Genomic DNA, 26,078 nt, shown 5'->3' on the forward strand with positions numbered 1-26,078 from the left:
AAAAAGAAGCCACATCTTTTAACGCGAATCCGTGCCCGATATGACGCATGTATAGGGTTTTTATCAGGAGTGTCAAGCAGCGGCATGGCTCTGTGGTAAAATACTCGGCTGCCACGCAGAGGGCCCGTGATCAAGTCCCGCCCAATCCCGTTTTTTTTTCTAAATGTGCCCGATAGCGGTTATGGACACCGGCGGCGGCGGCGGCGGACAACTGCGCTACCAAAATCGGTTGTTGCGATCTCATAACAGCTTTCGCTATAAAAGAACTCGAGGGAGAAGAACATAATTTTGAAAAATTACATGCTCGCCATCTAGGCGCAGTTACCTAACGAGTAGAGGCCGGTACAATGGACGAAGTTCTGTTTGTAGAATTTCGAGTTGAAAGCTAAAACCACAGCAGTAGTAGGTCAACGGTGCGTGACGAATCTCAAAGTGTTTTTTTTTCTGCGTACTAAAGGCCAGAGCAAGTGGTCTTGAAGTCTGACCAGGTTTGGCATTTAGTTCCCTTAACTGGAGTTAACCAGCTCGACATATCACCGGTTCAATCGTCGTGGCACCCGCGACATGACATATATAAAAATAATCACGCGAACAGCAGCCCATGCATTCTATGTGTTGCCCGATTCGGGACAGCGAGCTACGCCAGGTATACAGCGTGAGTCATCGATCTCTATAAATACTCGCCTTAGAGCAAAAACATATGTATCTCATCTTTAAAGAAACAAATCATTAATGCAGAAGCAGATCTGCTAAAAAAAATGACGTCACCAGTATACTCAATCACTCGATACGGTCGTGTAGAGTAGCACTGACCGTCACGTATATACGCCCAACTTATCATTGACGACCTCACCCACTGGCGCACAGTGCCGTAAACAACCACGCTGCACGTTCGTGTAGCACTTTATCGTTTACGCCACGGGAGCACACAACCGTCGTTTGATGTGCCCGGACAGGGTTATCGCGGAGCGGCGTTTCAGGTGCACGGTCGCCAACTAGAGTACATGCGTAAATCTTTATCGAGGCGCCGAGGCAAGCATCCCAGATGGTCGCTCCGCTTAAAGCAACGGCGGATGGCGCGTGACCTGAATACGGGCGCCGGCGTTGTTTCTTTTTTTTCTTTTAACATCGACGCAGAGAAACCAATTCATTATTTTATAGCAAAGCTGTGTATGGCTGGGCGAAACTATATTTCGTTCGTCCTATGTGCGCAAAAACACCTAGCGCGCATTTGTCGCATAAACTGGGCAAAAATGCACTACTCACCAGTGGTCCACTAAAAATGAAGAATTCGTCCACGGGCAATGACGTATGTACCATCATAGGCGGGCGCACAGGGAGCGGGGGGTTCTCGGTAGATGCCTCAACCCAGCCGCAAGAAAACGAACGTCTGTGCACGTTATATTGGCCGTTTCAACTATCCCAGGATGCACACTGAAAAGTACATTTGCGGAGTGCCCATTCTTTCTTTTACGAATCAGCGAAGTACCCATTACGCGTCCGTAAGGCAGCATGCGAACCTGCGCATCTGCTCACTTTGTCGATGCTTTTGCTGGTGTTGATGATTAAATATGCCCGAGTGCTTTGTAATGGGTGGGCCTTTAAAACAACCGCTCGTTGCGTAATTCGCAGGTTTTGAAGCCTCGCGCGATTCTACGCTTCTGCCACGCGATATTGCATGCGTGGCGAAAACCCCTCGTACTACGTGACATCCATATAGTCTTTTTTTCCGTTCAGTTTCAAGTAATGGCGTAGCTCAGTGGTAGAACTTCTGCTTGCTGCACAGGAAGCCTGGGTTCGATTCCCTCTCGAACCTGAGGTTTTTTACGATCTATTTTATTTGCATCTTTCTTGATTTTTCGTTGTTGACAACGCTGATTTCTCGCTCACAACCTACGACGCCGAAACCGACGCCGGAATTTCTGCGAAACGAGATCTTTAACGCTATCGCGTTAATATAGCATGGCAGAAGAGTAAAATAACAACCAGGCGTCACACAATGCGAATTACGCACCGAGTGCGTCGTTCAATGGTTCCAACTCTTTACAAAGGGCTCAGTCGTAATTCTTCATCTTCATCAGCCGCAGCACAAGTAATGCCTTACAGATGTGTAGCGCGTACCACGCTGCTTCGCAGAATGACGAATAATGGCACAGTGGGTGCTTCCCTACTTCACAAAATATGTGATGAATTATGGCGTAGTGAGTACATCGCGAGTGTACTTGTATTAGTTGCCCCAAGACAGTTTACAAAAAGCTCTAGAAAGGCCGCTATTGCAGCTTGCGCTGTGACTGCTGCGTGTTCGGCGCAGGCCTGGCTTTTTTTTTTTTTTTTGTCATAATGGCGACCTAGGACCCCTGATGTTAGATAGAAAGAACTGTTTACGTCGCACCTTTACCCTTGAATAGCCGAGTACCAATAGCAGGCCGTTGTGAAAAGCGCTTCATCGCTTCATTTTCATATTTGAATCCGTGGCGGAGCTCGTTTTCTTTCGGACTCGACCAACAAGGGGGAGGGGGGTCGCCGCGGTGAAACCTGCCCCCCCCCCCCCCCCTTATTGGAGAACCCCGCGCACGCTTGCGTGTGCCACAGAAATTGGTCAAGACCCACTACTCACGGTAGGTCACCTACAAATGAAGAAGGGAACACAGGGACGGCGAAGACCAATGAATATTTATGTACTCACTCAACCAATAATTGAGAAAACTTTAATGAACCGTCGTGATGAGCCCAGGGATAAACACCGGCGCCGCACATTTAAGCTTCGCTGGTGAACCATTTGAACGGAGGGCTTCGGAGGTGATTTTTTTCATTATCATCATTGAAATTGTACGTACAATTTAAGAAGGGGAATTTGACGAACACCCGTCTGTAGCACGAAGCAAAAGAAATCCCTACGGAATTCGCAGAAAGAAAGCTTCTTAGATGCCGAAAAATTCGTCCTGGTCCGGGGATCGAACCCAGGACCAACGTCTTTCCGGGGCGGTCGCTGTACCAAATGAGCCAACCAGGAAGCTCAATTGGTAAAGCCCTGGAAAGGCGTTGGTCCCGGGTTCAATCCCTTGACCGGGACGAATTTTTCGGCATTAAAGAAGCTTTCTTTCTAAGAAATCCGTATGGATTTTGATGTGGCTTCGTGCTACAAACGGGTGGTTATCAAATTGCTCTTCTCAACACTTCCGCCCCTTAGCTGGATTGCGCAGGAGTGATTTGCACTATTAGTGAGAACTAATACTGCAAATCACTCGCCGCCATGGCTGCGATTGGCGTTGACTAACACTCCTAGGTTTAAATGCACATATATACCCCATAAAGTGGACGGGAGGATGAACCCCGCCGTAGCTCAGTGGTAGAGCATCGGACGCGTTATTCGAAAGTCCAAACTTCTGGTTCGGTCCCTGCCGAACCAGAAGCCTCTGGTTCGGTCCCTGCCGGCGGCAAGTTATCTTTGCGGCCACTTTAGTTTCTTCACATTTATATTCTAAATACTAAAGGTAACACCCCCTATACTGTCCTTGGAGTTATTGTCTGTTAGTTCTCATTAATATTGTGTCTAAAAAAGAAAAAAAAAACGAGCCCTTAAGAGTCATCTCCCTTCCTTCATCGCAGTATTATTACAATTTAGTTACTCATTTTCTTAGCCTCTGGTTGCCCTTACAAAAATGCTTATAGAGGTTTAATTAAGGCTAAATTGACTTTTCTCTATAGGATGTATTGTGTTTAAATTGAGCGCCAATTGACTTTTTCTATTGAGTTACACAAGGATGTTGGCCACCGTATTTCTATTGAAAATCATATTTTGCGTGTCAATTTAGCGTCTTTTGCGCGAGTCAAAAGGAGCTATACACTGTGCGTATAAGGTTTAATTAAGGCTAAATTGACTTTTCTCTATAGGATGGATTGTGTTTAAATTGAGCGCCAATTGACTTTTTCTATTGAGTTACACATAGGATATTGGCCACCGTGTTTCTATTGAAAATCATATTTTGCGTGTCAATTTAGCGTCTTTGTGCGAGTCAAAAGGAGCTGTTGACCAGCTATTGACTGTGTGTACTCAGTTCAATTGAACAGTTTAGGAGAGTGTATATTCAACCCTTATTGTGTTCAGTAAAAGCATCTGTATGCAAGCGCGTACGCAATTGTCCAAAAATGTGGCTGAGTTCCTCCGCGTTTAGGAACGTAGGCCATTTGCGACATTTCTTGAAAACTAGCCATTAAATTGTTCTGTTTAGAAGTGGTACCAATTATATACATTAAATGTTATCAGTGTATTTTTTAAGCATTTGCTAGCCATAGGACTGATCATTCGAATTTACTGTGCCGAACATGAAAGAAATCTGCATGCCGCCTTCAATGCTTTGCCCCAGCGAGAGCTTTTCCTGGCGTGCGCTGATGTTTCAATGGTTCAATCCTACGAACAAGGTAAAAAACGGGGAGAGAAGTCGCAAATAGTACACGGGCCCACTATTCACATGAACGACACCATACACGCACATGTACAGTGATGCCGATGTTGTGATTTCTTCATTGTGTAAGCTGCAGCTGACCTTCGGTGTTCTGTAAAGTGTTCAAGCCAAAATGGAAAAAAACAGATCTGTTAACATCTATATTTATTTTTATGAAAACTCCAATAGGACGAATGCCATCATTTAGTGGCGTTGCGCCTGTTTCCGAATAACCAGGGCGAAGCCTGCCTGTAAGAAATACAAAAAAAAAAGAGAAAATCTTGTCATAAAAAATAAAATAGGTAGAAGAGGACGGTTTAATAATGTAAACCACAATAGTTACGTAGTAGCATACTGATAAAACATCTAACGCACAATACTTTTTTTCAGTTTTCATAACTTTCGAATAGAACGTACGAAGGCAGTGAAAATGATAAACTTACCTTCAAAGATAATCAACAGAGGCACGTGGCTTGGAGATCCAGCAAATACAGAAAATGTTGATCGCACATCAAGGTGACGGTGTGTTTCTGCAGCTTTGCAGAAAGGACGCTGCGATGGTGTCTTGCATGTAGGCTGAGGTGTCCGTTTTGTCGCAGGAAAGTTGCGATGCTGGGTCTGATGAACAACCGTTCCGCCGAAACAAACTTCCATGTACGGCCACAATTGCAGCACATGAGCGAAGTAGCTTCTTCACACTTTCGCTGATAGCCTGTGTAAATCGCGGTACTCGCTGTCCACGAAATCAGAGCAAGAGAGATCGCAAGTGACGAACACGAACCGCATTCGTGACGCCGGTGAGCAATTCTGAAGAAGAAAGTGCGGCGCGGAGGGATACACAAGAGCTAAAGTGACCTTCAGAAATTTACACGTGCGTAACTCCCAATAAATTCTGCGAAGCTTATTTGTGAACTAATTTCAAGTATTCATGGCGCAATATTAGCACCTATAAAATACAGATTGATCTTTTCCCGCGTTATTTCTTGATCGCAACAGTAGACGGGCCTCCTTGCGCCTGTGCAGTGAAAGTTTGCGACATGTGTTCCCCGAATTCTTCACCCCTCATGGTCCCCGCCACGTGCAAAGAATACCGCCCGCGACTTACCAGACAGGCGAGTTTCGGAACAATAGGGCGCGCCTTGTCAAAGCATTGAATACACATTTCGATAAACATTGAATCAACGGTATTTTTGCTAATCTCGGAAGGCAAAATTTTAGCGCATAATTGAAGCAAATGCAAGTGTCGCACTTGACCGCGACACGATCCGTCACAGCGGGTCATATGGCTACGCATGTTTTTTGACATTTCATGGTGAGAAAAACCTTTGATCTTGCATTCAAATAACTGTCAACTTCCCCTTTACCCCGTCGACAGCCGCGGGGTCGATGCTGCTGCAGCAGCATCGATCTTGCGACCTTCGATCAAAGCACCTAGCTCGCTTAATTTTCGTTTTTCCGTTGCTTTTTTTTAGTACTCAACAACGAAAAAGAAAGGGGGGCGGCCGGGAGGTAGCCCCTGCGGTGAAACATGGCCCTATACCTAAGGAGATACCCTGCACATGCGTGCTTCACGGTGCTTCTGTAGCTATATAGAACATTATTATATATAAACAAGAAAACTAATTCCAGGTACATTAGGACATTACACTTCTGTGTAATGTCACTGTGTAATATCTTCTGTGTAACATATCACTTCAAAAAAAAAAAGTGAAATGTCATATCGCAAGCTAGAGAAGCATAAAACATAAAAGACTTGAGGTAGCACTGCATGCTATATTGAGAGGGCTCAGTAGCCGGTCAATAATGCATACGTTGAGTTCGAGTCAATTGGCATTTAGTTTTTTGAAAGACAATTTAATGCGTATAGAGTGTGAGTAAATTGGCGCTTAGTTTTTTTAAAGTCAATTAAATGCGTATAGAGTGTGAGTCAATTGGCACTTAGTTTTTTGAAAGTCAATTTAACGCGTATACAGTGTGGGTCAATTGACACTTAGTTTTTTGAAAGTCAATTTAACGCGTATACAGTGTGGGTCAATTGACACTTAGTTTTTTGAAAGTCAATTTAATGCGTATAGAGTGTGAGTAAATTGGCGCTTTCTTACCTCTAGTCAATTAAATCTGTACCGAGCTGACCCAACAGACAATGCGGTTGAATTGACCTGCAATTGACTCAATACATGCTCGGTTCCAGGTCAATTAAAACTCAATCTGCATTTTTGTAAGGGTGGGCTGCCAAGGTTTCCTAGTCGTGCCTGTCTCCCTCTTCCATTGATCAACATGGAGCATTGCTTCAATTCATTGTCACGTGCGAAGTGTCTACTTAAAAGCAGTGTTAGTTATTTATACATTTATATGCATACTTACCTGAGTGCGTACATACATAAATGATTTCGTAACTTCTACAAACCCGGCCTATGCGCAACTACCTATAAGTCACTGCCAGGAAGGGCATATATATCTGAAGCATCGTGCCATGCGATACATGAATATTTGTGTGATATGTCATTCCATGCGGTGCCTTACAAGATACCGGGGTGATTCAAACGAACAGGTCAGCTGTAGACTATTTCACAAGACGTTAATGACGCAGAATACGGATCCCGAACTCTACTTTCCGTTACTGTCAGCAGGTCTTTGTACGATTCCTGCTTACAATATAATAATGCCATTTTTAAATATGAAAAGAGGGAGACGGCTGGACGCTGCGAAATATCGTTGCCGCTTTTTGCGTGCAGGCTAGAAAGCGTGGTTTCACTCTTTGATCAACATATCACTTTCTTTACTAGAAGGAAGGGCAACTCTTAAAATGCACATTAAAAAAAAAAAAAACTTCTACCGCATGATGAGAAGCACGTTTTAATGGAAAACATATTATATGACAATATGACGCAACTCCCTTTTCACCTCTGCTCTGCATTTATCTACACTGTTTGTTAAGAATTCTGCTATTTTAAACAGCATTGCATATACATATTGCATGCGATGTACTGTATTAGAAGCAATTGCAACTTCTTATAATTGCTAGTCAAGCTTCTTGTTTGGCATATATAGCTTAAGATCTACTAGTTCCATGAGTTGACATTTTTCAACTGTTTGCAGATTTTTCTTGCCCGCGTCTGCAAGGACCTGCATACATCGCCCATGGCGCCGAACTTTTAGGGGTTGTGAGAGCCATCTTGGAAAGGATGAAAGAACTGGCGTGTGCAAATTTTGCCTCGTCTACCTATTTGCAATGATTCATGCGCGAGGTGTATGAATCTCTGCGTTTTCTGGCAGTCAAATTCTCAAATGATTATTTATTCTCGAGTAAAAGAAATGATTTCTGTAACGATATATTAGGCATGCTATTTCCGCCTCCATTGTACGGTTCACTATACAGTGGATTACCTCGACATGATGCGCTTGTGAGTGAACGTAAAATGCCTATTTATACATGCTCCGAGAGTTTTTCCTACAAAGTGCATACCGAAATACTACCTGTAAAGCCTCTTTCTATCTTCAGTGATAGAACATTGAGTCGATGTTCCAGAGACTATGGAACATTGCTTCCTCAGCGGCAAGGACGCCATCATATTTTGGGACGTTCACGAAAGGAATTAAAAAAAAATACTCGCTTTCAACTCACACAGCGTACGTTATCTCGTGCCAGCCAAAAGAAATGTTATGCCTATTGACATGCTCCTACTGACTGGTATGCACAGAATATCGAAAACTCGATTGCCAGACAGGCATGCTGAACAATTGTGTCATCGTGGTCACGTTTTATACAAATGGCTTTACAGCTAAAGAACTTTTATGCCCACCCAGAGTTTCTGCCGAGCTGGTATCCACTATTAATTAAATGTACTGCTTTAGTACACTTTAAAGGACAGTCGTTCTTGAAATTTCTTTCTAAGGTGTGTTGTGCGCTTGTAGAGGCGGCTTAGGCAATTTTGTTGGCTCTGTATACACAATAGGTACGTTGGTGAATACCATGAGAGAAAGCAAAAAAAAAAAAAAAAACTCTCGCCTGGTTGTGTGGTAGAACATCCAGGCAGATGGCCTTGATTCGATTCCTGCTCAAACGCATGGTTTTTATCACTTGCATCCGTCGCGATTTTGCGCTCGTGGTCAGCGCCCAATTTCCGCTCACATCCGATGACGCCCACAGCGACACCGAAATTTCTGTGACACGACATCTTTAACGCTATCGCGTTAAAATTGGCATGACGTAAACTCACCTAGGGGCTGTAGTAGAGTTCGTCATCGCTGTATGTCTGGAATACAGACAATTTTCCCTCGTTTAAATCAATTGATCTCTTCTGTCTGGAGTTGAAGGTCGCCGAAGAGGAAACTTGCACTTACCGCTTGCTATTTTCTTTTTTTCTTGAGCACACGTAACTTTTGTCGCGTCAACTGCTTTACACTTTTGGAAAGCGTAACCTGTGAAAGGCCTTTTTCAACGCGGTAGCGTTAAGGAGCCCGTGTCGCAGAAAATCCGTCATCGGCGTCGGTGTCGGCGTCTTTGGGTGGGAGCGAAAAACCGCGACGGACACAAGTAATAGAGACCATGGGTCCGAGCCGGAATCGAACCAGGCTCTCAGCGCGGCTCAAGTGCTCTGACACGAGGCCACACCAGTGCTTGGAACTCTTAAAAAAACAAATAAACCAAATGCAGGCGTGATGTAGTGTGGGAGTCGGATTAACTAATAATAATAATAATAATATCTGGGGTTTAACGTCCCAAAACCAAAAAATATGATTATGAGAGACGCCGTAGTGGAGGGCTCCGGAAATTTTGACCACCTGGGGTTCTTTAACGTGCACCTAAATCTAAGTACACGGGCCTCAAACATTTTCGCCTCCATCGAAAATGCAGCCGCCGCGGCCGGGATTTGATCCCGCGACCTTCGGGTCAGCAGTCGAGTGCCATAACCACTAGACCACCGTGGCGGGGCGGAGTCGGATTAACACATATATTGCCTGGGAAAAGCGCAGAATCGTACTAGGTGTCACACAATGTGTATTGCGCAACAAGTGGGTGGGTTTAAGACCCATGCATTAAATATATCATCAACCATCAGCAGCCGCAACAGCTTCAGAAAAGTTGCAGCTGCTCCGGGGAGCCTATTGCCCAGTGGTACTTCGCTGATTCGCAAAATGATGAATTATGACGTAGTTGGCACTTCGCAACTTTACCTGCGGAAGGCGACGCGAACGGCGCCAGATTACGCTATCACGTTCTACTCTTGATGTAGCACTATAGGGCCCTGTCTGTCGTCCATCCATCGTCTCATGTCGCATGATCACGCAGTGGTCCATACAGGCCTGAAACAAGCCTAATAATGCTCATAACCAGCGCAAAATTATCTAACGAGGTCTGTAACTTTGTAAAGTACAGAAATAAGCAAGAATTAATCGAAATAATTTACCTGAAATTGCGAGAACATCTCGTAGAGAACCGCGCCGCATAAGAGATAAGCACCACAACCTCGGCAACCGCACGATTGCCAAGTGAATCGCTGGGTTGCCCGAGCTACGCACTTCTTCAGGTTTCACGACAGAGGAGCTGCATTGGGCGCAGGATTTACAGCTACAGCAAGACCTACAGGTGGAAGACACTACAGCAGGATTTAGCGCAGGATTTAGAACTACACCAAGACCTACAAAAAAACTACACTAGTGCTACATAACCGCAGATATTGTAGCGCTGGATTTTTTTTTGTAGTGTGTGTGTGCTTCAAAAGAGTCGTTGATTCATTCACGACTGACACGAGGCCGTCTTATAGCCAGCCACAGGAACAACATACGACAAGATTGGTAAGGTTCCCATAAGAAGTGGAGGCTGTCAGGAATTGCCCGAGCAAAGGCAACACTGCTGTTAGCAGTTTCCAGTCTCGTCCGCAGCAATGAATCATGCCGTGTTTTGTTGCACATCTGAAAATCCCGAGTGCTTGATTCGATCACGAGATTTGTAATAACCTTCCTTATAATAGGCTCTTGTTTACTGAAACAGTACACGACTGGCAGCACGACAGCCGCATACAAAGTGCGGCTTTCGGGCTCTCGAGGCAACGCTCCCACGTCCGTGCAACCAAAAATTCTTATCGTCAGTTGTTTTCCTAGCGAGTCTATTTTTCGCCATTTCCCCACTTTTGACAGCGATAAAATGGAGGTATATTAAAGGTGACGCCAATTCGGGGACCGCAGAATTCTCGGTGCTTTGTAGAGTTCGAGAGGTGCGAAGATGATTGCAAGGAAACCAGTCACGGTTGGTGTTGCGCTGCTCGTGGTGTGTTTAGCAGGTGAGCATCATTGTGAAGCGTTATGCATCCGCTATATATATACTGCACACTCGTCACGTTTAACAGAACTTGATATTCGGCGAGATGGTGCGTAGCTTTTGGGAAGATTAAAGCAAAACAAAAGACGTTTTCGTGGATCGAGAGACGCATGACGGGCGCCTGTCCTATGTCTCTCGACCTATGTGAATGTGTATTTTTTTTTTGGCCTGTAGTGTCCTCAAAAACTCTTCACGTATATATATATATATATATATATATATATATATATATATATATATATATATATATATATATATATATATATATATATATATATATATATATATATGTACACGATCTACGTTGCGCACAAATACAGCTGTTTTCTGATATTGCATCCTTTGATTTGAGTGGGTTCAACACACACACACACACACACACACACACACACACACACAACACACACACACACACACACACACACACCACACACGCACGCACGCACGCACGCACGCACGCACACACGTACAAGAGTGGTAAACGCTGGAGGATGAGGAAAAAAAAAGCTTCACAATCGCTGCTTGAGGCTACCTCATCCAATTTAGTAAAGCACAATAGATACCTTGTATAATATGCTGACACTGTTACCATAAAACATCACAGCTATAAAATATGCGAAAAAAATAACCGTTTCCTTACTCAAATACAGGGGTATAACGTAGACATATTTATATTAGATGCGGCGCTCATTACTTCAGTATATCCGCAGCAGTTCCTGAAAAATCGAAAAAAAGAGTCATGAGACAGAAAAGCCGTATAAACGGCAGCTGTTGCGGGGACGAGGCCTTGAATTTCTAGAGTTGGCCGTGGCGTCTTTGACAATGACGGCGTTAGGTCGAGCCCAATGAACTTGTTTTTGGTAAGGATAGGGTTTATTGTATGCAAGAAGAAGAGGCCGAAGAGTAAATATTGGGAAATTAAAAAAAAATATTGGGACAGAAGGGCCAGAATGAAATAAAATAGCTTGAAACCTTTATCGATATAGTGGTGTGCTGGCGCTGGGAATTTCAAGTTGTCATTCACAATGTTAAGAAAAAGAGCTATCACTGGCATTCATTCCTTTAGTGATGTAGGTACTCGTTAAAGTGAAATGACCGAATATATACATTTTAGGATGTAATAGTCTACTGCTGTGATTATACACAGCAATCGCATACGAAGAGTAGCATGAATTACCGTGTATAGTCAACGCGGCTGCGCTCAATTACGTTGAGTGTGTGCAAGGCCATGTGCGAAGAATTCTTTGAAAATGTCGATGCCCCGGGAAATTGAATCGACGTTCCTCCCTAGGTTCTTGCCGAGCCCAACTCAAGGACGGCTGCAAAATCGAGACCCTGCGGCAATGCGGCGACGACTTCGTTCCCTACGGCAAGAAGACGGAACTGCCAGCCTCGGGACAGCTGTTCACGGAGAAGTGCGCGTAAGTCTGACGCTGCATGCTTTGCAGCGCTTCCTGGTTTGTTCGCTTGTTTCTTTGTTTTGGGTGCGTAGCACGTTAGGGGCCCGGCCTGTCGTCCATCCACTGCTTCAGGTCGCATGGTCACGCAGTAGTCAATACAGGCCCAAAACAAGGTTAACAATACTCAAAACCAGTGCAAAATAAACTATCAAGGTCTAAAGCAATGTATACTGTAGAAATAATCAAGAAATTATTGCGATAATTTACCTAAAATTGCGGAAAAGGCTTCTGAAGCATCCCGCTGATACCCGCGACGCGCGAGAGAGGGCGCCACCGCCTCGGCAAGTGCGCGATTGCCGAGGGAATGGCTAGGTTGCCCGTGCTACGCACTTCCTCGGGTTTCACGGTAGTGGTGCTGCATTAAGCGCAGGGTTTATAACTACACCCAGGCCCACACAAGAACAAAGCTAGCGTTACATTAACCGTAGACCTTTCTGTGTGTTTGTTTGCTTGCTTTTTTGTTTGTTGGGATCCTTAGCTGCGGTTCCTGATATCGCCGTGCGTAGTCATAGAACGTTTCATGTGACATTCACGCAGGTGACAAATAAATGCAGAACGCGTACAAGCGTGCATGTACCGCTCACGCGACAGCATACCCAAGCTCTCACAAATTTTCTCTTCACTCGCGGCATTATGAAATGAAGTGAAATTAAATGTTTATTTCTCTCTTTGCAATATACAGAAAGAGGGCGGACGTAAGGGTTGAAGCCCCATCACAGCTCACATGACGGTGTGGTGAAAAAACAGCTTAGCCTTGACAAGCGTAACCGAATCACATTGCCAATTTTGCAAATGTGCAGAGTGAAAACACATACAACAGGGATCATTGCGGACTGAGAACCATATATACAAAACTGAGAAAAGTGTTACTGCCTTTCTTAACATTTTTTAATAGGAATTTCTGATTTGACATAAACAATAAGGAAACATGATGAGTGGTTTTCAGCGCAATTTGGGCAACTCGCCCAAGTGTCGGTTCTTCTGCAATAGGGAAACATACGAAAAAAGAATGAATCACCATTCATAAATGCAGTAGCAGTAAAACACTAATTCATTTATTTTTCTTTTCGATATTTCTTTCACTGTGCGATTTTGTGCAAGTGTGCTAAGGTAACAAAGAGCTTGTTACCTTAACACACTTGTTTCCTTAAGAAGGAGCTTTTTACATCAAAAGCAGAATTTAGCTTGTGAGTACGAGTCTGGTCGGCGTAATAAATAAAAAATGACTAAAGAGGATAAACGGATTTTCGTGCTTTATTAGACACTGTGGAGCAATCAAAAGTTTGGTAACAAATAGTGCTGACTATCCCGAAATGACGTAGGTTAAGCACAAACAACTGAAACAGATAACAATAACAACAAAGGATCCCCTATGCATTCAACTAAGACGACTCGAAGGCGAAAGCCACCTTGTTTTGCCCCGCCCCGCCTGATCCTGCCCCGCCACCCACAGAAAGCTTTCCGCACCTAACGTGGTTTTGCGTGGTTTTGCATTGCCTCCGTGATCGGCGCACCTTTGACGAAGCTATGATGTCATTCCTTTGGAAAACCCAGTGGCGCTGTCCCAGTGTCATACATGATTATTGGGCCAGTGCGGCGCTGGGTGCTGGGACGCTGGCGCGCTGCACGAGGCACGCTGGACGCTGGCGCACTGCACACTGGGACACCCGTTACGGGCGGAAATCGGGCTTTTAAATTGTTGTTAAAAACTGTGGCCATGCCCAGATCGTAATTAGGGCGAAAACACGAGCACTACGACAAAAAAAAAAAAAAAAAAACTCGGAAAAAAAGAGCAGCGAATGGGAGTCGAACCCACCACCTCGACGCAACGTAGATCCTGCGTTTGACACGTTACCGCTGCAGCACACCTCGAAGACGAGAGTCCGAATTTTTTCTCTTCACGTTAAAGCATTGCTGTAGCCAGTATTTTCATTTTCTCGTTTAGAAACGCAGATTTCAGTCTCTTCATGCTCGCGACAACCTAACAGAAGATAGTTAATTTGTTTGTTATGCGCTGCCTAAGATCAGAACGTCTATCTGGCGCGTTTGCCGCAAAACATATTAGCGTAACGGCAGATGTGTTGCGGTAATCGCACTCACTCGCTAAGCGGTTAGTGTTGCCTATGTAGAAAATATCGTGCATCTGAACTGCACTGAGCACTTTAGTTTTCGTCACCCGCTTGGACATATTTTCTTGCTTTGTTTACGTTCTGCACTGCCGCAGTAGTTCACTCTAGCCAAACCGACTATTAGGCTTAGAGCTGTACTCCGTGCGCCACGATCGCTCTGAAGAACGTGGATATTCAATTACGAAGAATCTAATAACCTTTCGAATGTAGTTTCAATCATACCTGACTCAAGCGAGGTCACACATGCATCTTCGACTACACAAATCAAATGAAAAATGCCGAGATTGAGCGATACAGCGTATAACTGCTGCGGATGATGTGTGGCTTTCAGCGGTACGAGTCCATATGGAAGGACTGACTGCTACAGAAGGTTGATGTTGATTATCAGACTAATACTAATGTCATATTGTGTTGCGAATGATAAGTTCTTTTGATGCAGTTATATGAACTACATTCACGACACTCGGTCACACACTGCAGAGAAAGCGCACGCATGCTCTCGACAGACGATTGCGTTAGCGTAAACGTACGTCCGTCACTTAACTAAAACTACAGCTAGATATGTGTAGGACAGAGAATAGAATAATATTTTGAAAATATTCGTTACGTTTTTCTTTCGACTTCTCGCGATTCAGTGCGAAATATTATACGAATTCCTCCCAGCACGCCCAGTTTTTTCCAATGTGCCGCCAGTGTTCCCAGTGCTCGTGCAGATACTGTACAACGTGGCCCCCAGTGCCTCCCAGTGCGCTGTAAGACACTGGGCCACACTCTACAGTATTCCCAGCGTCTTTCAGCGCAGTGGGCGGCACTGGCCACGCTGTACAGTCCGTCCCAGTGCCTCCCAGCGCACTGTAGTACAATGGGACACACTGTACAGCGTTTCCAGGGCCACCCAGTGCGCTGAAAGGCACTGGGAGGCACTGGAAACGGGTTTTTTTCCGATAGGGATGTGATGGCGCCAGCATGTGACGTCACGTGATGGGATGTCATAAAGACGTCGCTGGTTCACGATGACGTCATAAAGACGTCACGAATTCATGATGACGTCATGATGGCGTCACAAATTTAAGCGATCTATGACGTCATCACGTGATTATGATTATTTGCATTACTCGTGTAGTTGCCGTTGACGGGGGACGCCGACGCGGGACGCCAGTCGATTTTTGCGTTTGATGAGGCATCTAATGTTCTCGCCTTAATAAATATAACCAACTATTTGATAAGCTTTGTAACAAAACCGCTGGACTCGAGTACAGAAAGCCCGTTGATTACGGGGAAAAAATAGGTTTCGCTACATGGAAAGCACAATATATTATGAGTGTGTGGAACACAGAGGAAATTCGATATGCCTGAGCCGGCAAAAGAAAAAGTCACAGTTTCGCCGCAATGGCGAAGCAATGAATGCGATAGCAACAAATTGGAATGTAACGCGAAGAACGGAAAGCAGCTCGAAATTTCCAGCGCGTCGCTCGAGCCCAAAGGACGCACGAAACGAACACACACAGGACGAGCGCGAACTATCATGCGTCAAAGCTCGACACTTGAAGCGCGTGCTCAAACATAAAGCAGGACGCACGAAACGAACGCACAGGTACACACAGGACGAGCGCGAACTAACAACTGTGACCGTTTTTACTTATTTCTGTTTGAACAGCGCACTCCTTTCGAAAACGCGATGCTGTAGCGAGCGAAGTGACCTTCGTACGATCTGTAACTTCAGCTCTGACATCGCCGGAAAAGCACAAGATATACCCTCCTCCTCATCTCCCGAGATAAGCGGCGCGCAGGCGACCACGCCCTGTAGGGGGAAGAGCATCGGCGTGGGAGAAAGCACTCACGAATCGCAACGAGCGGGACGATGACCTTTAAAGCGCGCCCCGCGCGCACTTCGCGCCATCTCACTGGTGACCAATAAGCATGCTGAAATGAATGGTGTATATAAATAGCTCGCCGTTAGCATGCTGAAAGGCGTATTTCTTGTGGCCAAGCCGTCTAACGCCGCGCGCTGCGGAGCGAGAGGTCGGCCGTTCGATTGTTCGCTTCGGAAAAAAAAATTCTGAGTTATTCTTCTTTGTGGATTGTATAGAAAACCGGCCGAGAGCGTCCATACAATTGCTATCGCAATAAAAAAGAAAATAGAACGAGAAATAGAGTTCTTTACAATGACACGCGACTGAAGGTAGCGTGATCACACTTGAACGCGAACCAGTGAAATATTTTTGCTATTTAGTAGCTCGACTAATCAAAGTCGACTAGATTATTTTGTGAAGCTTGAGAAAGCAGAAAAAGAAAGAACAGACAAATTTATATATATATATATATATATATATATATATATATATATATATATATATATATATATATATATATTTCAATAGAATATTCCTGGCAATCAGGAAAAATATATAAGAGGAAGTCACAGTGAAATACATAAAATTTATTCTGAGCTTTCGGCCGGGGACCGGCCTGGCCGAAAGCTCGGAATCAATGTTAAGTTTTTCACTGTGACTTCATCTCATATATATATGTATATATATATGGGTCATTCCATGCCAAATCATCCAGCGATTTTCCGACCATCACAAATATGTCTGAAAAAATTTCCACGTTTTTCTTGAAGTTCGAAACTCGTTCTGCTCGTTTATTTCTGTTGCAAGAAATTTTGCGGCCTTTTTGTGAGAGAGTGTAGTTTTGCGCCGACTGAGCTAAAGGGCATCAAACAACAATTTTTTTTCAAAGGACGTTTATGGGATGCACTCGATAAAATGGTATTTCCGGCAAGCTAAGGAAGTGATGTAACTGTAAAAATAATGACTTATTTATGTATATTGATTCTTCGAGAGCTTCTCGCACGAGAAAAATTGAATAACGTTGCAAAGTTTGATATTTTTTTTCCAGGAACAAGGCAAACTCAAAGGGTAGAAATGAATTATATACTGGTGGCCTGTTCAACATACTACAAAAGAAAAATAATTTAGTCGCTGAAGGTGTAGCAGATCGTCTGAAAAAAAAATTGCGAATATCCCTTTTTTTGAGAAAAGCTTTCTATTCAGCGTCAAAACACTTGCCTTGGTGGTCAGACTAAAAATGTGCACTATACTTCATTTGAAAGCTCTATGTATTAGCTGAACATAGGGAAAGTTACAAAAGGGTGTTATGTTTTTAGCTTGAGAAATATTTTTTTGAAATTTTGTATCCCCACCACTTTTTCGCCGACGTAACTCAAGCGGCATGAAGCATTCGCAACGGCAATCTTCAGCCCATGACCACTGACCTGGGATGCAGACGTCAAACATGGTGCTGTCTATAAAGCAGTGGAAAAGGAAATGGTGTTGGGTTTTTCTTTAACTTGGCTCGAACTTGTAGCGGCGTTGAACTTGGCTTTTACGACGCATGAGACCGATCAGCTTCGATGTGTATCGAGCATTGCGCGGCTTTGTGCAAGCTTTGAGCCATTTTATAACCACCGATTATCACGTGACAGTGGTGTGACTATGGGAAGGCGCACGTCATTTGTTGGGCTAACTGTTGCCTTCTTCATTTTTAGTGGACCAGTGGTGAGTACAGCGAAACTTCACTTCAACGAACTCCAAGGAACACCAGGAAAAAGTTTGTTAAAGTGAAAATTCGCTGAACTGATCCAGCTATATATGTTGCCACTTGTTATCAAGAGCTGAAAAAAAAAAAAAACGTCAGTTGTTGAAATGAAACTTGAACCGTTTTATATGCAATGCTGCTTATTTGAAAGTAAATTTCCACCTATTTAGCATGTTTTGAAGAATGTATAGTGATCTTTTGCTGCGCTTGTGCACTTAGGACTGTAGTTGTCATGGATTGAGTCACTGTGTCCAAGCTCTCATAAACCTTCTCCGCCACAACATTCTGCTGGGCAGCAATGGACTTAACTTTTAGATGCGAAGTATCTTATGGTGGAGTTCAATCCGTTGGTGGTGGTGGTGTGCGGCATGACCACCCTTACTGCGCATGCGCATACCCTCTCCACTTCTCCTCTCCCCTCCCCCTCTCCACTTTCCCTCTCCCCTCCCCTCTCCCACTCCCTCTCCACTTTCCCTCTCCCCTCCCCCTTTCCACTCTTCATCTGAAACGCGGGCTCGACATGCCGAAATTCTCTCCTGCGCAACGCCGCGATTAGCACCAGCGCATGCGCGTCCCCTCCCCTCTCTCTCCTCTCCTACGCTGCCCCCCTCTCGCACGCCTGCCGACTGCGTTCCCTGCTTGCCCTGTGAGAATTAACGGCCAGGCTAGAGGGAAGACAAGACGCGCGTAGCGTTCCTCTTCGCGTTCCATGACGCGAGGTCTGTAGCATGCCTAAAGAACGCCAACGGAACGCGATCGTGCAAGTGCTCAGGCTTCGCATCGCCTCATGGTCCCGTTTAGCGGGAAATGGTGTAATTTTTTCCAAGTACAGCAGTGCTTATTTAGCTGAAATTCTTTGTGCTCCCTCTACAAAGGTTACTGCTGCCTCCTCCCGTTCTTCTTCCTGAGGTAGGACGCTCGCTGCAATCTTTTCTCTAGACAGAGTGGCGCATATCTCAACGCAAGAGTCACAGGAGACATAGTCCTCAAAACGCAACGCGCTGTCTGTACCCAGTCCTTCAGACAGTCGCTGATCATTATGACGTGAAAGGCATTGGATGCTGTCAGAAAATGTGTTCGTAGAACTGAAATGCGCTCTGCACTAATTTCGTTAAACTGAAATTCGTTAGCATTGGGTCCAAAGGCGCTTCGGCGGGGGAGTTAAAAAATCACACCATCTCCCGCTAAAGGGGACCAGAGGCGATGTGAAGCAATGTTTCGGCATGTAGAGCCCGCGTTTCAGAGGTGGAGTGGTGAGGGGGAAATGGAGGGGGAAGAGAGAGGGGGAGAGGGAAGGGAAAGGGGAGAGGAGAGGATGAGTGGAGAGGGGGAGGGAGAGGGGGATGGGAAAGGGAAGGGGAGAGGTGATGTCGAGAGGGGAGGGGAGAGGGGGAGTGGAGAGGGGAAGTGGAGAAGGTTTGCGCATGCGCAGTAAGGGTGGTCACGCCGCACACCACCACCACCGGATTGAACTCCGCTATAAGATGCTTCACATCTAAAAATGTTTGTCAGATGAATAGTTCGTTTAACTGACGTTCGTTCCGTCGGTATTTTACTGTAGTGGGATTTACCCAGTTTCTGTGGCGCATACCCGTTTATGACGACGATAGTTTTTTTTTTTTGGTACGTGGTGAACAAGGAACGATTTGCCAAGCAGCTTCGCTGTTCAAAAATAATTATCGAGGCGACCCTAATTCTTGTCTTAGGTGTCTGGTGTCGGCACTCGCACGTGGGCGTTGTTGTGTATTGGTGTATTCATTTTGTTAACTGTGTGCTTCGTCGCACTGTCAAATATTATCTCAGAGGCCACGTAGAGAGAAGCGAGTGGTTGGAATCTTCTCCGCCAGGTGGCGCAAAGATTCCAGCTGCTCATAAGAGAAGTGTCTGCTCTTTCAATGGACTCATCCAATTCATTTTCAATAGTTATGGTGACATTTATTAGCACTTACTGTAAGCAAACTTGTACTCTGATATCATGCTGGAACTCTGCACTTGAACGAGAACCATCCATTTCGGGTCAGTTTTATTATTTAAGATACTTTTTGTGAATATTCGGAAAACCGAAAGTAAGTGCTCAACCGGAAGTGCTTGGAAAAGAAACAAGAGCGTCACTCCGTGCTGCGGCACTAAAAAAAATAAAAGCATTATGTTTAAAATTTATGTTAGCGTCATGTATCATCCTAAATAAATATCGCTAGTAGAGCCGGTGCACTTTAGCTCGGGGGGGGGGGGGGGGATGTGTGTTTGTAGTTATTACTCTTTACCAAGCCCGAGTAAGAGGAGTTGGGTTCGATCCCTAGCCACGGCAGTCGTGTTTGCATCCTAATATACCCGCCGCATGCACGCAGATTTAGGTGCACGTCAAAGATCCCCACGCTGTCGAAGTTTTTCTCCTGCTACGGCGTGCCTTATGCATACTGTAATTTTGGCGGAGAAAACAGCGAACTTAATTTTTCTTTTTTTTTATGTTTCTACCAAAGAATTTACGAGAATAACATTTTTCCTGCTGCCGTGAGTCCACTCCAGTGCTGCTTCGGCTTTTTCTGCCGCACTGCGCTGATGGCGATTCGACTGCGTGGCCGGAGTGGATACGCTGTTACCTTTATTGTTTATTATGTGCTGAATATTTTGTGTATCGCTCTGTTTTTACCCACGTCAATTCCGTCACGGAAATGCCGTAGGCAGAAGATCACTCTAGTTGTCTGCATCCCCCTGAGATGACTTTGGATTTACCACCTGTTTACATTTCCACTATTGACTACCCCACGGTTTTCAACTTCACCCCCCTGTTAAAACCTGGGTAAAGAACTCCTCTTAACGATGTTTGTTCAGATATGATCATCGACACTGTTACCTTCATGGCCCGTTTATTTATTTATTTATTTTTTATTTATTTCAGTACCTTCAGGGCCCGAAGGCGTTACAGAAGGGAGTGGGTAAGAGTATACATAGTAATAAGAAAAATAAGAGTGAACAAAGAAAAATGCTGCTAAGAGTAAACATCGCATTCAACAGCAGCATCGCATTCAACAGAAAAAAATTCGGCAGATCCCATGCCTTGTGGAAATCGGTTTCATGCGAAGCAGTCAGCGAGTAGTTGTCTGTGCTGCATGTTTTCGCTTTGAGCCAAGTGTTACGAGGTGGATCGACGCGTGTTTGTAAGCGTAGTAGTTTTGTGCACACCGTGGCCTTACCAGGCAGGTCGACTACACTGGCGTGGGGTAATTTATGATCTGACGTAACGACAACACTCACTTTAGAGCACAGACGCGAGTATTATAGGTACGAAGGGCACCTTACAGTGCGATTATGTGAATATCGTACGTAAATTTTGCTGGCGTATTCATCCGGGGTTGAGCAACGCTTGAATATAGCTTGCAGAATAATAGAAATACAAATGTAATGTTTATTAGACTGCTATAAAAGCGGAGTGAGCACTGGAACCACAATTGACGTTGACCTGACACGACGCCTGTATCATAGGAGCAGATATGTAGTGTTTATTGCTTTGTTATAAAATTAGATGGCTAGCACTACGACCACAACTGACGTTGCACCGGCATTATGCCGGCATAGGGTGTTTTTTCAAAGCAGTTTCTATAATTGGCGTGGATCTGCGGCAGAATGCCTGGCTGCCACGCAGAATGCTTGTGTTCGATGCCTGCTGGGATACTGGTTTTCATACTTTGCAATCGTCAGGTGAACGCTGCCAGTGTCCGTTTTTCTTTACACTTTTGCATTTAAATTACTGTTCTCGGCGTTCCTGGGAAGATACAAACTCTCAGTCACCTGTGGCGCATACCCGCTTAGCGTGGCCCGTGGTAAACGGGTATGTGACACACGAGTCTAGAGGAAAGGGTTTGACGATGTACGCGACAGGATTTTGTCAAACCCACTTACCCTCCCATGCCAATTTTGGCGTACACCATGGTGAGGAGGCGATCACGAAAGCACCAAGACGTAGGCGGATAGATAGATAGATAGATAGATAGATAGATAGATAGATAGATAGATAGATAGATAGATAGATAGATAGATAGATAGATAGATAGATAGATAGATAGATAGATAGATAGATAGATAGATAGATAGATAGATAGACAGACAGACAGACAGATAGATAGATAGATAGATAGATAGATAGATAGATAGATAGATAGATAGATAGATAGATAGATAGATAGATAGATAGATAGATAGATAGATAGATAGATAGATAGATAGATAGATAGTAACGATCAAAGTGCGATGGGTTCGCTAAGAAATGCTTCGCATTTAAAAGGGCGAAACAGCGCTGGAAGGCGCGTCAAATTGCTGTTTCAAAGAGGGATCTTAATCTCAAGGTGTAACAAAACCGTCGCTACTTCTATGAAGAACGACACATTGAGCTTTCGTGTTATGACTGATTCCTGTGCAAGAGGGATGAAAGATTTCTCGATTCTACTTTCAGGAGTGAGCACCGGCAGATAAATTGCAGTCTCAAGTTCGTTGATGACTGCCTGAAGCGTCTGCCAAAGACGGCTGCTTCGTTGGCGCTCAGGACATTGAAAGAGGACATCGGTGCCATCTGCACTCCGGGCACTGATCTATACAAAGGTTTGTTTGGGGCACACGATTCAGAAAGTAATTCGGCGCTGACATGAGAACCGGAGTTCAGTTTACGAAACTGAGACCCTTTCTCCCGTACTGGCATGCACTACAATACTGCGAACTATACAGGAACGCAAACTGCTACGCTATGTTGTGAAGGCAACCCGACTTCCTGCGGTGCAGAAGTAAAAATAACTCGGTGTTTCTTCCAGTTACTACTTAATATTGCTCTTAGCCGATGCATCAGTCATCCACGGGTGAAGTGAATAGGGTTGGAATCGGCTTGATTAGCGGCCTCGTTTTATCTTGAGGCATGCAGTATACTGGTGGAATAAGCCTTGTGCAAACAAACTTCACAATGAAGAGATGTTTATTTTGTACTTACTTCACTCAGTGCAGAGCTTGTCCGACTTGACTAAACCCCAGCCCAGTCGACGCTTGAAAACTTGATCTAATTTTAAAGTTGGATATGTACTCAACGGCTGTTGATGCGTCGCTTTAGACCAGTGTGTGCGCCGTTATTTGTATAACGCATTTTGTAACAGCGAAGCTGTTAAAGCTGGCAGTAAGACGTCCGTTAACAGAAAAACCATGCTGCGCCGTTGTCATAGCAACCGCCACAGCTGAGCGTCACCTGTGCTAAAGATAGCCAAGTCACCGCCGAGCCATCGCTATAGAAACCGCCACAGTTTCTTACACCGTGGTTCAGAGACAGCGATTTCAACACATTCAGAGGGCAAAATTTGCGCGTATTCCGGATCCACCTGTCGCCATCTCTTGGCTGCCTCTGATTCGGCCAAGCACGGTGGACCCGATCACTGCCGTCGTTGTGATTCCCGTGCTGCAGCACGACGAGCTGAGGATAAACCGGCTTGGCTGTGCCAAGCTTTGCGCAACTAAGTGCAAACGTCCCGCATTTTCTTTACGTTCAACCCGTCGCGACGCCTCACCGTAGGCTCGCGCAAACACTTGAAATAGCGACTGCTGATCAGGAAATGTGTGGAGATGCACGTCTTGCTGAGCGAACTCGTTAGGTAGCTTCCACAGCGCTGCAAGTTATGTATGGAACGTTGCATAGTGTAGCTCCTTGCTAATACTCAGTACCACTGCGCACATTTACTCGATTCAAGCGAACTTCAAATGCCACTCATGGATCATTTTTGTCGCCTGAATCTCGAATTAGCACTGCATGAGCTGTAGGTTCAGAATGAAACGTCGCAAGCAGGCGTTGTCCCGTTGTGATCTTAACACTTTTTATTTGTCTGTGACGTGCAGCGTACCAGAAAGCCATCGGCTGCATGAACACCATTGGGGGAAAGATCAACGCCTGCTTGAAGGGTCTCCACGGTGGTTTGGAAAAAGCTGTCGTCAAGGCACCCACCGCAGATGTCATCCACTACGCCTGCTGGTCAGTAAATGTAGTACGAACTCATTCCAAGTCTTTCCATTAACTATACGATATGCGCTATTTTTAAAGAACAAGGCGAAAAAAATTGGAGGCGACCCTAATACTTGATTTAGGTGTCTTGCAGTGGCCCTCGCACATCGACGTTCGTGTGCGCTGGTGTATTTCTTGCGTTAACAATGTTCTTCGTCGAGCTGCCGAAGGGTATCTCAGAGGCCAAGTAGGCAGAAGCGTGTGGTTGTGATCTGCTCCGCCAGGTGTCGCAACTATCCCAGCTGCTCACAAGAAAACCGTCTGCTCCTTCCATGAACTCATTGAACTAACTTTAATTGTCCTTACAGCTAATTGGCCCTTATCTGAAGTAGACTTACGCTTCGATATCATATACATCCAATATAACTCTAAATTTCAAGCAGAGCCATCGACTTCGTACCAGTTTATTTTTTTTACAAGACTTTTTTTGAATATTTGGAAAACCGAAAGTGCTCCACCTGATGTTCTCGCAAGTGAAAAAGTGTGTTCCTCGGTGCTTGTGCCACCAAGCCAATTCTAGCGAAGTGACTTGCCTTGATGTCTACGTGGCTATATCAAGACCATAGTAAAGATTTCATGTCATCATTTGAAGCTATTAGAATTTTAGAAGAATTGAGATTGTGCCTGGAAGTGTTTCTTTCTCCCGTGAATCTGTTGTGCATCTACAGAAATACCCTTGACGCACGGGCACTCGAAAGTCCTTTCAGAGAATAAACATCTGCAAGAAAGGCGTTAAGGATGTGGTGACATGCGACAAAGCAGTATATGCTTAACGTGGCGAGTTGGGAGTGTTGGTATACTTTATTTCTTCAAAATACTGCAGCGCATTAAACAAACAGGGACGGAACGACACGACAAGGATGAACACTCGTCCTTGTCTCGTTTCGTCCTTGTGTGTTTATAGCGCTGCAGTATCTGCTTCCTTGTGAAGAGGAAGACATCAGAACTACATTATGAACCTAACCTAATCTAAGCTAATTAAAAACAAATAGCGTAACAAGGAGTCACAACATGCAGAAAATATAGGACGAATTCACCATCTACTCGGCCGATCCCCTCCATTGGGTATGTGCCATGAGGAGAGTTCAACAACAACCTAACCTAACCTAACCTAACCTAACCTAACCTAACCTAACCTAACCTAACCTAACCTAACCTAACCTAACCTTAAAGGCGGACCTTCCACGGGGGGACAACATAAATGTTTTGCAGAGGGTCTCGCCCGCATCTGTCAAGTCATCGTAGTGCGCTGTGTGCCTTGCAAGTGCCCGACGGATGCGTTTCTGGTTCGTTAACTTGCAGCACAAAGAAGCGCGCACCTCAGATCGAGGCAGCGAAATACATACATACCTGCCTGCCTACATCGCTGTTCCTTCTAAGGCGCGCACCTCTTAAACCTGAACGCTGCCACATCCTGCTCTTTCTTTCAATGCATGTGCAGCTCGTACGGTGACGTAGAAGACTGCCTCGACAAAGCCATGACGCAATGCGAAAGCGTCGGTGCCAAGGAGCTCACAGTGGGCCTGCTCAATCACGTTTTCGGAGAGACTCTGAGTCTGGTTTGCGACGACTACACCAGGGGATCACAAGCGTGCAAGTCGCTGCCAAAGCTGCCGCCGCTTGGAGCCACAGACCGCAAGGCCGAAAACTACGTCGAACTCCTCATCGAGGCTGCAAGCACAATCGGTCGCAAGGACTAGGACCTCCCTGACCCTCCAACCAACTCCGACCCGTGACATACATTCGTCGTTGTAAAATTTCATGATCCTGACTACTGGGTGGCACGCACCGTGACACTACATTGATAGGAGGATGTCGCTGATGTTCATGGGGCAATTTGGTTGATGTCAATTTGGAAATGTTGAGATGACGAGGAAAGGAACGTTGTGGGGATCAGCCCTTGTCTGTTGGGGTATCATTTCTTATTCTTTGTTTAAAACAGTTTACTTCAAAGTAGCCGTTCTTAGAGTGACGTCATTGATTTTCAATATCCTTGCTGCACTGTGGGCATCAGCTGAACAGAGCATCATCAAGGCGGTGTTTCGGGGAACGTAGTGTGTTCACTTCTGTTTGTATAATAAAGGGTAGCGCCTC

At 45.0% G+C, this 26,078-nt stretch overlaps 1 protein-coding gene across 2 annotated transcripts in view; it reads left to right on the forward strand.

Moving 5' to 3' along the window:
* The window catches only part of LOC119373650 (uncharacterized), a 29,653-nt gene extending 3,936 nt beyond the window's left edge, over window positions 1–25,717 (forward strand). Inside the window, exons 1-4 of one of the 2 annotated variants that reach the window (XM_037643706.2) lie at window positions 11,941–12,188; window positions 22,407–22,552; window positions 23,822–23,954; window positions 25,426–25,717. In XM_037643706.2, coding sequence (XP_037499634.1) covers window positions 23,845–23,954; window positions 25,426–25,684 — 369 coding nt within the window. In that variant the 5' untranslated portion in view covers window positions 11,941–12,188; window positions 22,407–22,552; window positions 23,822–23,844 and the 3' untranslated portion in view covers window positions 25,685–25,717. Of the gene's footprint in view, window positions 1–11,940; window positions 12,189–22,406; window positions 22,553–23,821; window positions 23,955–25,425 lie in introns of those variants that run through there. The other variant, XM_049410903.1, reaches the window with a different exon arrangement.
* The last annotated feature ends 361 nt before the right edge of the window (window positions 25,718–26,078 follow it).

Source organism: Rhipicephalus sanguineus, chromosome 11, assembly GCF_013339695.2.
Source record: "Rhipicephalus sanguineus isolate Rsan-2018 chromosome 11, BIME_Rsan_1.4, whole genome shotgun sequence".
Taxonomy (NCBI): Eukaryota; Metazoa; Arthropoda; class Arachnida; order Ixodida; family Ixodidae; genus Rhipicephalus; species Rhipicephalus sanguineus.